General features: G+C 50.6%; 1 protein-coding gene across 26 annotated transcripts in view; it reads left to right on the forward strand.

Annotated features, from left to right (window-relative positions):
* The window catches only part of WDR20 (WD repeat domain 20), a 59,839-nt gene that overhangs the window by 35,150 nt on the left and 6,431 nt on the right, over positions 1-18,258 (forward strand). For 4 of the 26 annotated variants that reach the window (XM_032482668.1, XM_032482670.1, XM_032482673.1 and 1 more), the window contains 4 exons: positions 488-670; positions 3,273-3,365; positions 12,032-13,291; positions 15,735-17,907. The exons of 1 other annotated variant lie outside the window; for it this stretch is intronic. In XM_032482668.1, the coding sequence (XP_032338559.1) occupies positions 488-670; positions 3,273-3,365; positions 12,032-13,291; positions 15,735-15,800 (1,602 nt within the window). In that variant the 3' untranslated portion in view covers positions 15,801-17,907. Of the gene's footprint in view, positions 1-23; positions 85-487; positions 671-2,114; positions 2,672-3,272; positions 3,366-9,046; positions 9,380-11,416; positions 11,426-12,031; positions 17,908-18,258 lie in introns of those variants that run through there. 21 more of the 26 variants (XM_032482671.1, XM_032482672.1, XM_032482689.1 and 18 more) reach the window with 19 other exon arrangements.

Genomic DNA, 18,258 nt, shown 5'->3' on the forward strand with positions numbered 1-18,258 from the left:
AATGTGCATTTCTGAGTTTCCAGGTGATGCTGCTGCTGCCACCACTGGTCTGGGGACCACACTTTGAGAACCACTGGGCTACAGGTAAACTCACCAATGAGCACTTAGGTGCTGTAGCTACATTTGAAAGCCGAGCTTTTATGTGGTTAGAGTTAACTGTTAGAAAATGCTTGGAATACATTTTGCAAATACTGAATTTAGTATCTCAAGGATTTTCCCTCCTGAAATCCAGGAGTCTTTGTTAAATATATGTGAAGAGGAGTAAGTTGTGAAAGTAACCGTTACAAGCGTACTGTGGATAGTCTAACAGTGTCAGATTGGCTAAGGTGTGTGAAAGAGCTTTTATAAAATGCTGAAAACTGCAGTAAAATATATTAAATACTTTGTTTTTAAGATTGAACATCATAATGGAGTGTAAAATAGTGTAACTTAGATTTCTCACCTCAATGTGCTGTTTACCGTGTGTATTTTTCTCTTTCTCCTCCAGGCTGCTGACTTGAGTAAACCAATAGATAAAAGGATATACAAAGGAACACAGCCTACTTGTCATGACTTCAACCACCTAACAGCCACAGCAGAAAGTGTCTCTCTCCTAGTGGGCTTTTCCGCAGGCCAAGTCCAGCTTATAGACCCAATCAAAAAAGAAACTAGCAAACTATTTAATGAGGAAGTAAGTAGCACCCTGTCTTAGCTGTTAAGAATCCCTTTAAGAATGTGTACGTTCTTGCCAGGGGCAGTGGGCCTTATGTCACATGTTGAGCTAAAAGCCCAGTTTTCATTCTCAGCTGTCCCACCTAGTATGACCCAGGTTCAAATGTGGTGAGTTAATTTGTTGACTTTTACCTGTTCTCCCTTGGGGGTAACTGTCTTGTGTGTTTTTAATGGAGCATGCACAGGTGTCTAGCAGCAGGTGCTTTAAATTCTTTTATAATAGAGATAGGGGTGAGACTTGCAGCTTGATATTTATAATTTAAATAAGAAAATATGGAATTCTGGACTTTGTTCACATCACCAGAAAATTTCAGTAGTTCAAAGAACTTGATAATGTTTCTTTAGATTACTTAAACTGTAGTTAACGCTTTGGTGTGTGTCTTCGACAGGCATTTGACTGAGAATTAGTTCTCTTGTTGCTGTAAAACCACATAGTTAGAAATCCTGGCACTTAAAATTGGATCACATGACATAGCTTTTGCCAATGTTGTAGTATGTACTGGGGTTTCTGGTGTCTTAGCTTCATTCTGGAAGGAGCCTGAGATAACCTGAGCTGTCTGTTCAGGAACATGTCAGAAACTTTAAACATGGCAAAACAGAAGTTGCCAAATAGATTATATTTTTAAAAGCTGTCGGAGCGGCTTTTCAGCCCCGAGTATCTCCACTGCTTGTTTCTTGTGCCGCCTCCTCTGTTTCAGTGCGGCTTTCCCAGTAAGCAGAAGAGATGGGCTCGGCGCGCTGAGGTGAAAGCCCTGGGCCCCGGCCTTTGCCCGTGGCCTTTGCCTGCGGCCTCAGCCCCGGTGTGGCAAGGGTCAGATCGCGTGGAGTCGCTCTCAGGAAGAACAAGTGCTTTTGCGTGGTTCAAAGGCATAAATTTGGAGCAGAAGTGCATTATAGATTCTGATCTTTGAGAAGTAATTTTGTTTAGGGAAGAATATTTAACTAGACAAATTGCAGTTAAAATTCTGATTCTTTTTGCGGTCGTTATGGTATATGCTGTCCATGTGTGTCCAGTACCCATCCGAGGTGCTCCTGTGTGACACTGCCAGTGGATCTGGGGAAATCTTTGAACCATGCCATCTTCTCTTCTAGTTGCATCTGGGATAACTGGAAACAAAACTTGCTGTCTGGATTGAGGAGAAGTATTTAATCCCATTTTATGTTAAAAAAAAAAAACAAACCTTAAACAGAAAATTAGTCTGTTTACATAGATGTTTTATTAGTATTATCTGAGGATGTGATTTCTGAGTGACTGGATGATTTGAGCGGGGGCCATAAAACCAGGCTTCTCTGTATTCTCAATAGAAATTATGAATTTGGAGTCTTTATAGGGTTTTGTTTATGTTTAGATGGGGGCATATTTTTGAGGGGGGAGGGATTGGAATCTTGTAAAGGGCTGTTGGTAAACAAGATCAGGAGGCTGCTCTGCTGAGGATGGCACAGAATGCCACTTAGAGAACAAGAAGGGTTGTGTGTCACTGCTGGGGGAGGGCAGGAGCAGAGACCACAGGCCCCAGGAGACGCACAGCTAACCCGTTCCTCACTCAGGACAGCTGGGAGTTGCAGGCTAGAAAGCAGCTCCTCACTCTAAGTGATTTAAGCATGAGCTATCTCCTACTTCTTTTACACTGTATTTGAAAAATGGCTGTTCAGAGTGCTGGGGTTTGCCTGGTCGAATGCCAACTTGGCATTTACGGCTTGAGGGGAGATTGATTGCCCTTCACAGTGAGGACACCCTTTGGTTTTATGGGTAACATTTTCATCAGATTTTGGCCAGGATGTCTAAGAGAAAGGGTCATCAGAGGTTTGTTTCTCAGAGACTGCCAGGAGTGGTGGTGGAAGCAGTCGTTATGCTGGGCTTTGCATTGGTATGAGACGTGGAGTGTTTTATATATTTCCTCTACGTGGGAGGGTGAGCAGCTGTCTCCATTCTGCAGATGAGGAAATAGTCCAAGAGAAGGTAAGTGCGCTGTTCAGATCAGGTAGTGAGTCAGTGATAGAGTTGGACCCAGAAATGAATTCCACAAGCTCTTATTGGTCGTAGACTGTAAGCAGCACCAGGTATGGTTGCCAGATGGGCTCTTGTCTCCCCAGGAGCTCTCAGTTTAGTAAGATGGGCATATGGGGTACTGGGACATGTGCTGTCATAGTGCTATGAACAAAGTACCAGGGGACATGTATTAATTGCATCCTTCAGTATGTATCAAAATATAAAGTAAAAACAAAAGTTCAGTGGGGGAAGTTGGAGAAGGCTTCCAGAAGGTGGCGTTCGATCTGGGTCTTAAAAGATGCATAGGAGTTGGAGGAGGGTGAGCAAGGCCTTCAAGGCTGGAGGAAACAACCTGGCACGTGGAGGAACATCAGACAACCAGGGGTGGCCAGATCACAGCGTGTGGGCCTTGGAGTGGGGGCCTCGAAGCTGGACAGGTAAACTAGAAACCAGGTTGTAAAAGCCCTTTCAGGACAAGCTAAGAAATTTAGATCTGACTCTGGAAGGTGTGGGGGAACCTTTGGGCTTCTTTTTGATCAAGGGAGTGACAGGATCAAATATGTTTTTTTAGAACTCTTGTCAGCACTTGTGGAAGGTGGATTGGAATGAAGAAAGAGAGAATGAAGGTAGCAAGACCAGTGAGGAGGCTCTAGTAACTGTCCAGGTGAGAGCTGAGGACTTGAACTAGAGTTGTGGCCGTTCTCTCCATTCATTCGACAGCCCTTAATTGCCTACTGTGTGCCTGGCACCGGGTCTGCACCCGCCCCGCTGTTGCTCCCTCAGAGAGACCTGGGACAGGTGTGAACAGCAGCGCTGCGCACGCACGCACCCTTACGGCAGGTGGCGGTGAGTTGTTGCAATGTTAGAGGAGGCAGTGGGCCTGAGAGACAGACAGATGGACAGACAGACAGACACAGAGCCCTGCTTTACAGGGAGGTGGAGAACGTCTCTCAGAGGAAATGGTGCGCTTTAAACTGAGCCTCGAAGGAGAAGGAGGCCAACAGGCAAGGAACTGCAGAAGGGAGAGCAGGCGTGGGCTCTGGGGCCAGAAAGAACGTGGGGACCAAGGGGACTGGGAAGACCGTGGGCCTTGGAGGGCGGGGCCACGTGAGTGCCCGCTGCTGGCGGCCAGCCGCTCAGGGCTGGACCCAGGTTTGCTGCTTTGCCTGAGATGGTGGGGTCTCACAGAAGGAGCAGGAGCAGGCTGTGGTCAGAGTGGTGTTTTTGAAAATTGCCCTGGTTGCTTCTTGGAGACTGAATTGGAGAGAGGCGTGAGCACGCCTTGCGCTTCTGGCTGTCACTTCCCGCTTCTGGCTGTCACTTCCCGGGCTGGGCGGGACTGGGGAAGGAGCAGGTCCCGGGACCAGAGGGAGAGAGCAGAGTTCCATTCTGCGCTTGGTAAGCTTGAGAGGCTAGTAGGTGGTTAGATACGTGGTCTTAGAGCTCAAAACTAGGGGTGAAGATTTGGGAGTTGTCAGTGTATAAATAGTAATCATGTCCCTGAGATTAGACGACAGGTCTGTGGAGAAAGCAGAGTGAGAGCAAAGAAGAGTGCCGAGGCCTGAGCCCTGTTTATGCTCTTCCCATGTTGCCTCCAGAGGAGCACTTAGAACAGTCGGTTTATTGCCCTGAAGTACTCACAGCCCAATGGCTAAGGACGCACAGACCCTTGAACTTGAATGCCCAGGCTTCAGACGCCAGCTCTGCCACGCACTGCCTGCAGGATGGGGGTCTGTTGCTCCCCTCTCCTCCTCAGCTGGAAGATGGGTAAGGACAGCAGCACCGTGAGGCGAGGCGAGGCGAGGTGTTAGCAGAGGGCCTGGAGGACAGTCCCAGTGAGTGCTCGGTCACCGCCCGGGCACAGGGGCCCAGAGGCCCCTTTCACCCAGGGCTGGGATGAAGGGCGTCCTGGGAGGAGTGACAGCAGCAGCTCTGAAGGAGGAGCACAGATAATTCTCCAGGACAAGAAGGTAAGAGAGGGGCAACCCGGACGGAGAATCAGCACATGTGAGGCAGGTGACAGGGGCTGTTTGTCATGACTGTGCAGTGCTTGTCTGTCTCGCCTGATAGACTGTTACGCACATGCACACACGTCTTTGTAATTTTTTATTTTTTAATGAGGCGAGACTGGAAGATTCTCTCCCTCCATTAGAGGTGCTGGCAGCCTCCACCTCCCAGGCGGGCCCTTATCTGTTCAGCTCATTTCAGTCAGCAGAGGCGAGCCCTGCTCCCAGGCCGTCCCAGTCACGTGGTGGCCCTGTTGGCCATGCCTGTCCAGCCCAGGAGGGAGGGGAGGGCCTGGTCCTTCCTAGCCTCCCTGGGGGAGTGATGGCCTCAGATCCCCTGAGTCTCCAGTCTCCTAGAGTAGTTTGGAGGTTTCTGTTTGTAGTATTGTGTTTGTTTTATGCCCTTGAAAGTAGCTAGTGGGTCTCTGTTGAGAGCATCTTGGCACAGAGAGAAGCTCCCAGACGGTGAGCCCAGCTTTGTGCTTCCCGGTGAGAGCTACCTGGGAAGCAGAGCCCCCGCTCAGAATTCAGCCCTGCGGGGAGCACCCCGAAGGGGTGAGGGGTTCACTTTCCGTTGCTCAGGTGATGATGTACTGGGGAGGAGGGATCACCGAGGGACAGTTTCTGCGTGGTAATGAGCTCTGCCTAGTTCATCTTCGTAAAAATTCTGATTATATCTGGGTTATATCCATAAAACAGTAACTTCAGAGGATTTTCAAGTGTGTTTTGATTTCTGGGAAAGATGTAAAACCTGAAAAGAACTTGTTGTCTTGGCTTCTTTCATCACTGGCATATAATGAGACCCTGTGTCGTTGACTTTCTCCTCTCTCACAGGTCGTGAGGCCAGGGCCGCACGCTGGGGAGGCTCCTGTGTCCTTGTCGTCTTTAGATCAGTCCCACAGCAGGGCGCTGAGGAGTGGCCCTGACTCGTGGCCCTGATGCTGCCCAGGGCTGCACCTGCTCTTCCATCCCAGCACCCCGGGAGTGGGAGGGGGTTGGTTTTGCGATATTCTGTCTAGCTCTCTAGCAAAAAGGTGGCGCTGGGCATTCTGTTAGTTTTGTTTTCGTTGTTGCTTTTTTTTAATCAAAGGAAGGAAATGAGCACATAATGATCTACTCCGTAAAGTCTTGACTTTGAGAAAAATGACACCTGATCCTCTCTCACAGAGCTCTGAAATGCCCTTTCCTAATGCTCCCTGTGGGAAGCAGCCGTTGCTGATGCGGTGCATAATCAGAGCCCTTAGTTGCCACTTTTGCTGTGGCTACATTATGGCTTTTCCAGCAGCTGCTGTGGTTTTTGAATTGTTTCAGTATTTTTGTTATAAATTAATATCTGCATTGTAAAAGGCAGAATACCCTTCCCCTCCCCAGCAATGTTTTCCTGCTTGTCATGTTGATAGTGAAAAAAAGGAAAAAAGTATGTGCTTTAGAAAAGCTTCGTTTTAGCGGTGGTGCTTTAGTGTGGTTACAGGTTTATTTTTATTCTTGCTTCCTTTTAACTAGTTTAGTATAGTTTGAAAATCTTGTATGTTAATGCCGTTAATGATGGCAGTTTTGGTGTTTGATTTTCACTGGATCAATATTAGAAATGAGACTAATATTCTGTGAACAGGATGAGGACTGTGGGGGCGGCAGGTGATGATCAGGAAGAGAAGTGGCTGGGGGAGCCCACCTCCTGGGTCGGGGTTTTGACAAACAGAAACGGTGTATTAACACCCAGATTTTGGCTTTGGTTTTGGTTTTTATGAAAGTGACTATAAAAGTAGGCCTTGGAGCATTTTGGAATTTGACTTTTTAATGGAAAGCCCAGTGGCTGCCCCAGGCAACTGAAAAGATGGTCTCAGCTGCTGACTCTGCCTTCGCCCCTCCCTGAGACCTGCCTTGCTTCCCTCCCTCTCCGTGCTTGCTGGGAGTGGGATGTGCGTCCTCCTTGGAGCGCCCTCCCCCAGCCTCTCCTCTCCAGCCCGGCAGGTGGCTCTCTCCTCGGGCGTCCTCCCCTCGCTCCCCAGCCTCAGGCTGGCTTCCCTGTGCTCTCGAGGGCGGCTGTGCCCCGCCTGTGGCTCTGCCTCTCTCCGGGCAGGGCTGTGGTGGAGGGAAGTGATGGTGCAGGGGACATCCTCTCCTCTCCTGGGGGGACTCCTGGGTTATTCTCTCCACTTTTCCTTCTGCCTCCCTGAGTTTTGTCCTGCTCCCTGTAAGCTGGCTTTTTGCAAAGCTTCATAGTCTCCTCCTTCTCTTGCCGCACCTGCTGCCTTGGAGGTCTGGCTCCCGTGTTCACAGCCGGTCTCCTTGTCTCCCCTGGCCACTCTCATCAGCTGCCTACTGGATGGGGACATGTGGACTTCTCCCCAGCTTAGCCACCCTCCACTCTTGGTGTCACCACTTTCCCAGTCACTCAAGCTCAAAACCTAGGCATTTTCCCATGCCTCACCTCACCGCCCTTCGCCACCCAGCTGATCATTGTAAACAGCCCACCTGCCATGCTGCCACTGGTCATGTTTAAGACTTTTTTGTCCACAGACAGTTGTCATAGTCCCCTAACCTGTCTCCACCCCCCCGACCTAATATTAGTAGTGGAATTGTAGGTGCTCTTCTCTGCCTGCTGACAGGGTTTTCACGTTGTTCTGTCACCTCCCTGTTCAGAAGCCTTCATGGTCCCCGCTGTCTGCAGCAGCACTGCCGGTAAACACAGTGTGAGCCACAAATACAACTTAAAATTTTCTAAGTAACTTAAAATTAAGTAAAAAAAAAAAAGGTGAAATTAAGATATTTCATCTAATATATCCAAATATTATTTCAACATACAATCAGTATAAAATCATGAATGAGGTAGTTCCCATAATTTTTCCAGTCTTGAGAATCCAGCACGTCTCACTTTGGACACACTGCAGGCGCTTGGGCTGTGGGATTGGGCAGCACCAGGCCTCGGGGTCACAGCCCAGCCCCCCAGCCTGGGACTTCGTCTCTGTGAGTCCCAGTTCACAGCTCCAGACGCGATTTCCTGCCCTGCTCAAGTGCTCCAGCCAAAACACACACACACACACACACACACACACACACGCACGCACGCGCGCACACACACACACACCCCCATATCCCCACATCCCCACATCCCCCAGCACCGTGCTGCGCCTTTGTCGGGCTGCCCCGCGCCAGCTTGGGCCCCTGCCTCTCTCAACCTCCTGCCTCACCTCTACTCAGGAGCTCCCCAGAGGGCCCTGGGGTTTTGCCAAGGGTGGCTTCTCTACACACTCAAACGTACACTCTTCAGGTCAAGGCTGCATTGATACTGGAAAACTTGAGCCCAGCAGGGAAATCCCATTACTTAACATTGAAAACTGAGTAAGATTCTTTACTTTCTGTGCTAGACATTTTCTGGAACCAAAAGATACCCTCATGGTGCAGAAACTGGGCTTCATTCTTTATATTTATTGAATAACATGTTCTAGGTATTTGTTTTTTAATTTGAAAGGCAGTGTAAAATGCTTTCTGTTCTCTTCCTTTTTGGTTAAACCTAAACCAAATAAGAACCCAGAGCAATTTAAATTCAGTGACTCCTGGCTAGCCTGAGAGTCATGTCCGCCCTGCTCAGGGTCTGAAGTAGGCTTGTGCCCTGTGCCTGAGAACCTGTGTGCAGTGGCCCTGGCCTTCGCTGGCCTTTGTTGGTGGCACAGAAGACAGACGGCAGCCCCACTTAGGGGTGTGACGCCCTGCGTTGGTGTGTCATCTTGCCTGGTCTGTGCTGCCTGCACCCACTCCTTCTGTGTCTCCAGGATGTCTCGTGCTTGGTCCCCCCCGCTCGCCTGCCATCAGTGCCCTTAGAGTGGTTCCCTCTGTGAGGCTGCTCTTCCCAGCATCCCTCAGCCTGTTGTCTGCTGCCCTTTAACTCTGCTCAGCGAGCCCTCACTGCCAGAGGTAGAGCCTTTCCAGGCCCTCTTGTTTGGGATTGAAATCACTATAATCCCCCTACCCTTTGTCTTTGTTTTGCTCCACAACACTCCTTACCATCAGAGTGTGCCGGTTTGACTATCTTTTCATCCCACTTGAACGTAAATTCCATGTGGGAAGGGGTGTCTGTCTGCCAGTGCTGTATCAGTGCCCAACACAGTGTGTGCTCAATGAACAGGGAAAGGAGGAGTGAGTGAGTGCGTGCACTGCCTGTTCCCTGGTGGGTGAGACGACAGTACCTGCCTTCATATGGGGACAGGCCCTCCTGCCTACATCGCGGATGGAGTTTAATTGTCCCCTTCTCCGTGGGAGGTGATTTGGTGATACCTATACAAATTATGCATGTGTGTGTCTTTTGACCCAGCTGTTCCATTGGGAATTTGTCCTGCAGGTGTAATTGTGCATGTGGGACCTGCTGTGTGTACGAGGCTACCCTTCGCTGCATACATGTCCCTCAGTGGGGGACTTTTGAAATAAACTAGTACGTCCATATGACTGACTACTCTGCAGCTGTAGAAGAGAGTGAGGAACCTGTCTTTGTAGCAGCACAGACGGATGCACACAGTGTGTGGCTGAATGAGAAAGCGGAGGTGCAGACGTGCGTGGTCTGCCCTTCGGTGTGAAGAGGGTCCGTGTTTGCCTTGTCCGCCAGGAAGACACTCCGGAGAGAGAAGCAAGACGCCAAGCACAGCAACTCGGGACGGGGTTCTGGAGCGGAGGGCAGGTGCGAGCGCGGCCTTTCTCCTGCACATCTCTGTGTGTGAGTGTGCACGTGTTACCTGTTAAAAACAAGCGCTTACATCGCAGGGTGGTTTTGAGGATCAGAGGGCACATGTGCAGAGCCTCTTCCTCAGAGCCTGTCACGCGCCCCAGACACGGGTGGGGCTGGGTACCCCGAGATGCAGCAGGCCTTTTCCCTACGCTGGAGCACACAGTCTGGTAGGGAAAAGCGATGATGCAGAGCAAGGGAGAGCCCCTTTCGCACCACAGTTGCATCTGTGGTGCGTTTATTTTTCTGGTCTGCGGTTTGTTAAATGGCTGTCCCTGATACCCACGTGCCGAGGCGCGACCGTAGCGTCTCCTACTTGGGTGTCCTGGGGGGACGCAGAAGGCGGGCTCAGGTTTTGTCTGGAAGTCACATCCACGTGCCTACTTAGAGCAGTCTTGGTGCACCTTTTTATATGGAATACTGTTTTTAAATGAGCTTCGTCATCCTAGTAATGCGTGTTTTAATAATGGTGCTACAGTTATTTCTCTCCTCGCCTCACATTTGCAGGGTGATACTGGTTTACTTGACAGCATTGCAGTTTTGAGTTCTAAGAGAATTACTTCTGCTGTGTCTTTTTAAATCAAGAGCAAAATTTTCTCATAACCGTGGTGCTAGAAGTTTTTATGCTCATCCTTAAAATTTTCCACACATGATACAGTAACAGTGGCGAGATCTTGGAAGAATTGAGGTTAGGTTTGGTTGTGGGGGATGTCAGGTTTGGGAGTGGAGAGCCTCAGTGCCAGGACAAGGACAGCAGCCTGGCTCCCCAGCTGGAGTTACCTTCTGTAGCCGCCTGACGAGGCCGCAGGTCGGGGCTGAGCTGGCACCATGCTTGGACATTAGGCTGGTCACAGTTTAAAGGCTCAGGAGCGCTGAGGCAGCCTGGACCCGGCGGTCCAGCAAGGTCTGGTGGGGAGGGGTAGGTCACCCCCACAAGCAAAATTCCCGATCTGTCCCTGTAAGTCACCTCTAACCTCCCAGGGAAGAAACGGCGAAGGTCTCGTGGAAGCCCTGCCGGAGCAGCCCTGGGCTTTCAGGGTGTTGGTGTTGGTGTAGGTCGGGTGCCACGTATGGGCAGGTCACCAGGCAGGAGAGGAAGGAGGAGGCAGTGACAATGTAGCTGTGTGCCTGAGGTCGGCTTGCAGCATCTCTGCTAATTTAAGAGGGCCAGCGTGCTGCCCTGTGGCTGAGACACTGCAGAATGACTGCAGTGACACTTGCCGCTCAGTAACCCTTGCTGGACCTGCTGTCCCTGAGCTTCGGGCCCTCGTGCTGTGCAGGGTCAGGCCTCCTCACTCCTCCCTGGCTGGGGTCATTGGTTGGCCACCTGCCTTCAGGGGCCTAATTTTCTGCAATAGCTTGCAAGGTTCATTAATCTCTTCTTTGAAAAAACCAAGTGTTTTCATTTTCTATGATTTTCTGTAAAGATGCAGCCCATACAGCAGGCACACAGTGCAGTGCCGACCAGGCAGAGGGCCCTGTGTCCCCACGGGCTTCGCATCTTTGTGCCCCAGGGCCCCTCTGAGGTGTGAGGTGGGGAATCCCAACCAGGAAGGGGAAGGAGAGCACTGAACTCAGCCCGAGCCTGCTGGCCCCTGAGGCAGCTTGCCCTTGGGGGCGGCCGCAGGGCATGTCTAGCAGCCGGACTTGCTGGGAACTCCCGGATGGCTTCTGGTGATGTGATTATGGGACCAGGCACCGCGCGGAAGCGCTGTGCCGGGGAGCCCCACAGCTTGGTCTGCAAGCAGGGAGGCTGGCTGGTCGTGCCTTCGGGGAGGCTTCTGCTTTTGCCTTCTGTTCTTTTGGTTTTAAAGACAAGACTCCCAGTCTGTGCCTGTTAACGAAACAGTTGGTCAGTGGACCAGAGCATCCTGGAGCAGAGTGGCAGTGATGAGGCGCATACTCCTGAGTTTTAATCATCTGTTTATTTTTTTTAAACACCACGTGGTTCCAAAGAAGATTTGGAGGAATTGCTTATAAAGATGCACACAGGACCGTGATGTGAGTGAGGAAGTTGCAGTGCATCAGGGCTGAGGGAGAGCCCAGGAAGTGCGTGTGGCAGCCCTGGATACCGCTGGCTGCACGTTCACTCCCCACCCGGAGCAGCCAGCGGGGCAGGTGTAGGCATCATGGGACGTGCGGTGACAGTACAGTGCAGAGAACGCGGGAGGCCTAGCTTCCTCTGCTGTGAGGCCCGAGAGTCCCTGGGGGCCTCGGAGAGAGGACGCTCTGTAGGCTCAGCAGGGCGCAGACCCAGCCGCTCCTGGCGTAAGACCTGAGAGGCGCCCGCAGGCAGCCCCTCACCAGTGTGTCCCGGCGCCTGGTATGGAGCGGGTCGGCTGGGCACATACCAGGCTGTCAACAGGGTTTGTTGAATGACTGACTCGCTCAGCGAAAGCCACTGGCCTGACACACAGGTGCAGTTCTAGAAAGTAATTCTCCAAGGGGCCAACTTGCTCTCCGCTGGCCTGGCTGCCCTCGGGTAGGACGTGGAGGGCCTGGAAGGATGCGGCTCCTCTCACCGCCAAGCGGACGAGTATTCTTGCTGGAAAAGTAGACCTTTCCAACTTCTCCGTTGTGATAACTTGTTCTCCTTTGTCTTCACAGAGACTAATAGACAAGTCACGAGTAACCTGTGTCAGATGGGTTCCTGGTTCGGAAAGCCTTTTCCTAGTAGCCCATTCGAGTGGGAGCACGTACTTGTATAATGTGGAGCACGCTTGTGGCACCACAGCCCCCCACTACCAGCTCCTGAAGCAGGGAGAGAGCTTTGCCGTGCACACTTGCAAGAGCAAATCCACGAGGAACCCTCTCCTTAAGTGGACGGTGGGCGAGGGGGCCCTCAACGAGTTTGCTTTCTCCCCAGATGGCAAGTTCTTGGCGTGCGTGAGCCAGGACGGCTTCCTGCGGGTGTTCAACTTTGACTCGGTGGAGCTGCACGGCACGATGAAAAGCTACTTTGGCGGCTTGCTGTGTGTGTGCTGGAGCCCGGACGGCAAGTACATCGTGACTGGGGGCGAGGACGACCTGGTGACAGTCTGGTCTTTTGTAGACTGCCGAGTGATAGCTCGAGGCCACGGGCACAAATCCTGGGTCAGCGTCGTGGCATTTGACCCCTATACCACTAGCGTAGAGGAAAGCGACCCTATGGAGTTCAGTGGCAGTGACGAGGACTTCCAGGACCTTCTTCATTTTGGAAGAGATCGAGCAAATAGTACCCAGTCCCGGCTGTCCAAACGGAACTCTACGGAGAGCCGCCCCGTCAGCGTTACGTATCGGTTTGGCTCCGTGGGCCAGGACACACAGCTCTGCTTATGGGACCTTACGGAGGACATCCTTTTCCCTCACCAGCCCCTCTCGAGAGCAAGGACACACACGAACGTCATGAACGCCACGAGCCCTCCTGCCGGAAGCACCGGGAACAGCGTCCCGACGGCCGGCAACGCGGCGCCGCCACCGCTGCCGCGCTCCAACAGCCTCCCGCACTCGGCGGGCTCCGGCGCCGGCGGCAAGGGTGGCGTGGCGGACGGGGCTGTCGCTTCCGGGGTCAGCAAGTTCGCAACGCTCTCACTGCATGACCGGAAGGACAGGCACCACGAGAAGGACCACAAGCGCAACCACAGCATGGGGCACATTTCTAGCAAGAGCAGCGACAAGCTGAACCTGGTCACCAAAGCCAGAACGGACCCGGCCAAAACTCTGGGGACGCCTCTGTGTCCCCGAATGGAGGACGTCCCCCTGCTGGAGCCGCTCGTCTGCAAAAAGATAGCTCACGAGAGGCTGACTGTGCTGGTTTTCCTTGAAGACTGTGTAGTCACTGCTTGTCAGGAGGGCTTTGTGTGCACGTGGGGAAGGCCTGGTAAAGTGGTAAGTTTTAATCCTTGATGCTGCACCAGATTGAGAACTTGAATAGGTAGTGATTTTTCCTCGCGGGAGGGGTGGGGTGTACAATGAATGTGAATGACACTCCTTATTCTTAATGTAAATCTTAAATGCATCAGAGCCATAATTTTGGATACTGCATGCCATGTAATTCTGAATCATTTGATAATTCACCTTAGAACGTTTAAAAGAATATAATCAAACTAATTGCCAGCCGAGTCAGTCACCCTCCTGGGAGTATATAGAGTCCCAAGGTTAGCGTTCCTGTATTAGCCTATTTCGATTTTAGGGAAATCATGACAGTGTGGGGAAGCTATGACTTTAAAATGCTAAAATTAAAATTTCTGCTTTAACTGGAAAATTTTTGCTTAACTACTCAATTAGAATATTGTACACCTGATCAGAGTGTGTATTCAATACGGACGGCCATTAATTGTCATTTATAGTCCAATTTTTTATCTTAATCATAAAATGTTTAGGAATCTATGAAATTTAACTTTAGGAACAAAGCATTCAGCAGGGTTGATTGATATTATTTTTACATTGTTCTGGCAATCCACAGAAAGAGAAGAGCCTTAATTTTTAAAACCCATTTTAGTCATTTTATGACAATTAAAATTGTTTAATAAACATCTTTTTTCAAAGAAGCAGTTTGTAGCACTTTGATTGAGATTCTGTGCACTAAATAAAAACCCACGTTTCTCAGAGCCTGGATAGTGACCGTGGCCCGCGGCTGAGGGCGCCAGCAGCCTTGTCAGAAGTGCCTCTTGCCACAGAAGCCAAGGTCTTTTATGTCCCGTGCATTTGCTTACGTTTTTCCCAAGGGGAAGGAGGTTTTGTTTTCTTTTGTTTTTGGTGGGGGTTGGGAGGATTTTTTTTTCCTTTTTTCTTTTTTCCCATTTTGTTTTTTTGTCTCTCCCTGCCCCCCCCCCGCCCCCCCCCCCCCCCCCGGTCTAGAAAGGCACATGACCGTAGGCCCTAGGCAGAGCCCTCAGCTTTCTCTGTGAAGACTTGGGTTTTGTGTCCCGGCAGAGGGAGGGCGCGTGCAGGCCGCTCCGCTCCTTGTTGGCTGGTGGTGGCGGGTCCCCTGTCCTCAGGGCTCACAGCCCGTCCCTCCCAGTGGTGGACTCCCACTCCTTCTGAGCCTCACCAGCTGTGGGAGGAGTTTCTTTCCAGATTTCTGTTCTCACTACGGACAGCATGGCCGTTTGAGCTGTGTCTTTTATGTCAAGGTGAAGATGATCTTATTTGCTAACTTATTTTGGTCACTTAGGTTGATTTTTCTGTTGTGCACACCTTTGTTAAGTAAACACAGAGATACTGATTATTTATGCTGGTCTGAGTAGGGAATGGGAGTCAGCGAAGTGCTGACCTGGAGACACTCGTTCCTCTGTGGTGTGATACTGGCAGGTGAGCAGCAGCTCCGGGTACTCTTAAAGCAGCCCTCGCAGGATGGCCAGGCTGCTCCCAGCCCGCCGCCCGCCCCACACGTGTCCTGGCTGCATGCTTCACTCTGTGTCCTTCCCACGGTGGCTTCTGTTACCTCTATAGCAGTGTTCTTCCACTTGAGAACCACGGTGGCCTTCCAGGTGCTTGTCGCTTATGCATCACGGTCCATGGGAATGTTAATGTCCTATCTGCCTGTAAGATGCGGTCCTTTGTTCCTAAATGTTAACTAATGTAAGGTAGCAAAGACAGCCATTCTTGTGGACTGTTTGAAATTTGGAGGCTAATAAATTGGGCTGTCAGGTGGAGAGATTAGGAACCAACACTCCATGTGCAATTTTATGTACCTACCTAGTTTTAGAAATTCAGTTTCAAATGCTTCTGAGGCATTGAGTATGCAGTTTCAAAATTCAAGACTTTGTATGTGGCCTAAGCAAAGAGTGGCTAATCCCAGGTAAGTGGCCTTTATGGGGGAGTGTGTCCTGCACAGCCTTTCAGTTCTGAGCACTTGGCTCCTCGCACTGTGGCAGAAAAGCTGTGCGTGTGGCCTGTGTCACTGACTGGGCTTCTTCTGGTTCCTTCCGCCCTTCAGCGTCCTCAGGTGACGGATAACCTGCCCAGGGGCAGTCTGTTGATGGAAGCAGAGGTGTGAGAGGCAAGAGGAGGATGTTAGTGGTCCCCTAAAAAATAAGCTGTTAAATGTGTCCGCAGAAGCCTGTGTGACCATCTCCCCCATCTGCCCCCACCTTTACCCCACCTCCAGTTTTAAAAACCACGGTCACCACACAGTCTGGATTTGGGGCTTGGTCAGTCTTGTTGTTCCGGTTTCTGTTGGTGTTTCCTGGATGTGTCTCTGGCACCTGGTCTGGGTCCCTGTGCTGGGGAGGGGCTGTGTGGCTTGGCCCGGGCTGGTTCTGGACGCTGCAGGCGCTGCTGCTTCGTCGGCTTAGCCGCTCTGATGCCTGCCCCCTTTCTTTGACAGCCAGCAGAGCCCTTCTCCTGCAGTCAGGAGGGCAGGATGCAAGGTGTTCTCCAAGACCAGGACTAGAGCTGCCGGCAGCTTGAGAAGAGGGCCCTGGAGAGGGCGGGTGGGCTCTTCCCTTCCTGGCCCGGGTTTGCTTCTGCACAGCGGCTCCTGCAGACCCAGGGCGGAGCAGGGGGCAGGGGGAGCTACGAGAGGTCCCAATCGCAGGTGTGTGGGGCACAGCGGCCACTAAGAGAGATCTGGGGAGTATTTTCGGTGTTTTCTCACCAAACTTTGAGCTTCCTCATTGAAATTTAAGTTTTTCAGCTTAAATATTATCCTGAGCGAGAATCTCTTTTCTAACCAAACCTCTGGAATAAAACAGCTTTTGGCAAGAAGAGGCTGTTACTACTCTGTCAGCACAACTTTTCTATTGAGCACTGAAACACGTCGATGAAGAGACCAGAAATAAAGTGCTCAGAGTGGCACTCGAACCCTGCTCCCTCCCAGCAGGAGGTAACTCAGCCTGCCCACAGGACAGAAGCTCTTGTCCCTCCGAGGGCACAGGCCAGGCAGTGGCTCTCCACTCGTCTCTGGCTCGCCTCCTTTAGCCTTCTGGGAGCTCCAGGAGCGAGGCTTGTGCTGACTGCTGATGCGGGCTTCTGAGCCCACTGGCTGCCCCAGCCCCGGCCCTTCCCTGAGCCGCTCCTCTCCTGGGGGGCTGGGGAAGGAAGCCTTTGGAAAACTTTCCTTTCTTTTAAAAGCAAACATGTAAGAGAGAGTAGGCAGACTCTTTAAAAATAACCAGTAGCTTTGGATTCTAAATTTACTTAAATAATGGTGGAGAATCTTAATTTTGTCTTTTGTGGTGATTGAACCTCCTAGCGTTTTTGAAGTATTCTCCTGTGAGCCATTGACTTGGGGCTAAGGACAAATGCCTTACGGTAGAACAGTGGAGGAGTGGAGATGCAGAAGTAAGCTCTAACAGGGATCGTTGTCTCAGACATTTGGGAACCACGAGAAACCAAAGGCTATGAAACGTTATCAGTCTGTACGGCGTGTAGACATGTCCTAGATGGGACTCAGTATTCTGCTCCGCTGTCTGGCTTAGCGGCCAAGTCCTAGCTGGCAGGTAGCCCAGCGGCCACTTCTCCCTGAGTCCGCCACTGCCGGTGGTACATCTTGAACTTTTAAGAACCTGTCAGGTGTTGAGTTTGTGCTGAAGCTGGTGAAGCTGTCGTATCAGCTGTCTGCACTGGTGGACAGGGTCCTCATGACCTCTTGCTTGGGAGGGAGATCTTTGCTCTCTTGAGGAAGCTCAAGGTGTGAGGGGGCGAAAGGGTCGGGGAGCACTGGAGAAGGAATCCTTTGGAAAACCCAGATGCCACGTTTTGTGTATCTGACTGTCGGAGGAAGCCCTGCAAGCAGAGTTCGACTGTGGATTTCCTGGGACAGATGCACCGAGCACAGCACCCCGTGCTGTGCGTGAGGCCGTCGGGGGCTCGGCTCCATGGCCCCGGAGCCGGCCAGAGAGAGCGTCTGGGCTGGGAAAGGGTGGCCAGGGCTCAGCTGGGAAAGCGCTTGTGTTCAGCTGTTCTCTTTGAAGCTCAGAGCCAAGTTCAAACCTGTGCAGAAAAGCCCCTCTGGGCTGGGAGGGGGAAGCTGTCCCACTGGTACTGACTCTGTTCATTGCTGTGTCTGTTACATGAACTCCGTGTCTTGGTTAAATCGTTGTCTCTCCATTTAGAAATGTAAAAGAAAGGTTTTCTGCATTTTTTATTTCTGTATACCTAAGTTTATTAAAGGTTACTATGTTAGGTGACACTGTATAAAATTGTATGAATATTTACCTTTAGTGAAAATCAAAAGTAAAATTCATATGTATTTCCTTTTTTACATTTTCACCTAATTTCTTGAAAACTTGAATAAATTTCATAAAGAGTCTTCCTAACATGATATGTTGGTAAATTAAGTTCTTAACTGTTGCAATAATTAATGAAGCTTTAATATCAGTATTGTTACTTTATACTTTAAGAAAATCGTGTGTTTGTTTCACTGCCTTGGTTTTTAGCTGTTCCCTTGTCACTGTCACGGCTAGAGACTTACTACATACTTGATATTCCGAAGAACTTTGGGGTTGTCCTCTGTATACTGACCTTAAATAAACACGTGTGAATGAATTGTAAATGCAGATAATTTTCAATAGTCATTTTCACATCTAAGCTTTAAACAAAATCTCAATGAACCACAAAAGAAAAGCTTTTAAATGCTGTAAAATTAAGGGCCTTGTTAATGTTTATGGAACAGATAGCCCCAGAAACTGCTACCTCTTATTACTGATTCTGAGTTTCTCATAATTAGAAACTTACTAAGTTAAATGTTTGCTCTGAGTATGGAAGGTGCTGTCTTCTGCGACCTTCATCTAAGCCAAGCCCAGTCTTGGGGGGACGGTGGACTGACTCTTCAGCCGAGCTGGTGAAGGTTCTGTCTAACGCGCATGCCGACGCTCAAGTTGCCGGGGCTGGGCGGGCGGCGGTCTCTC

Source organism: Camelus ferus, chromosome 6 (genome assembly GCF_009834535.1).
Source record: "Camelus ferus isolate YT-003-E chromosome 6, BCGSAC_Cfer_1.0, whole genome shotgun sequence".
NCBI classification, from domain to species: domain Eukaryota; kingdom Metazoa; phylum Chordata; class Mammalia; order Artiodactyla; family Camelidae; genus Camelus; species Camelus ferus.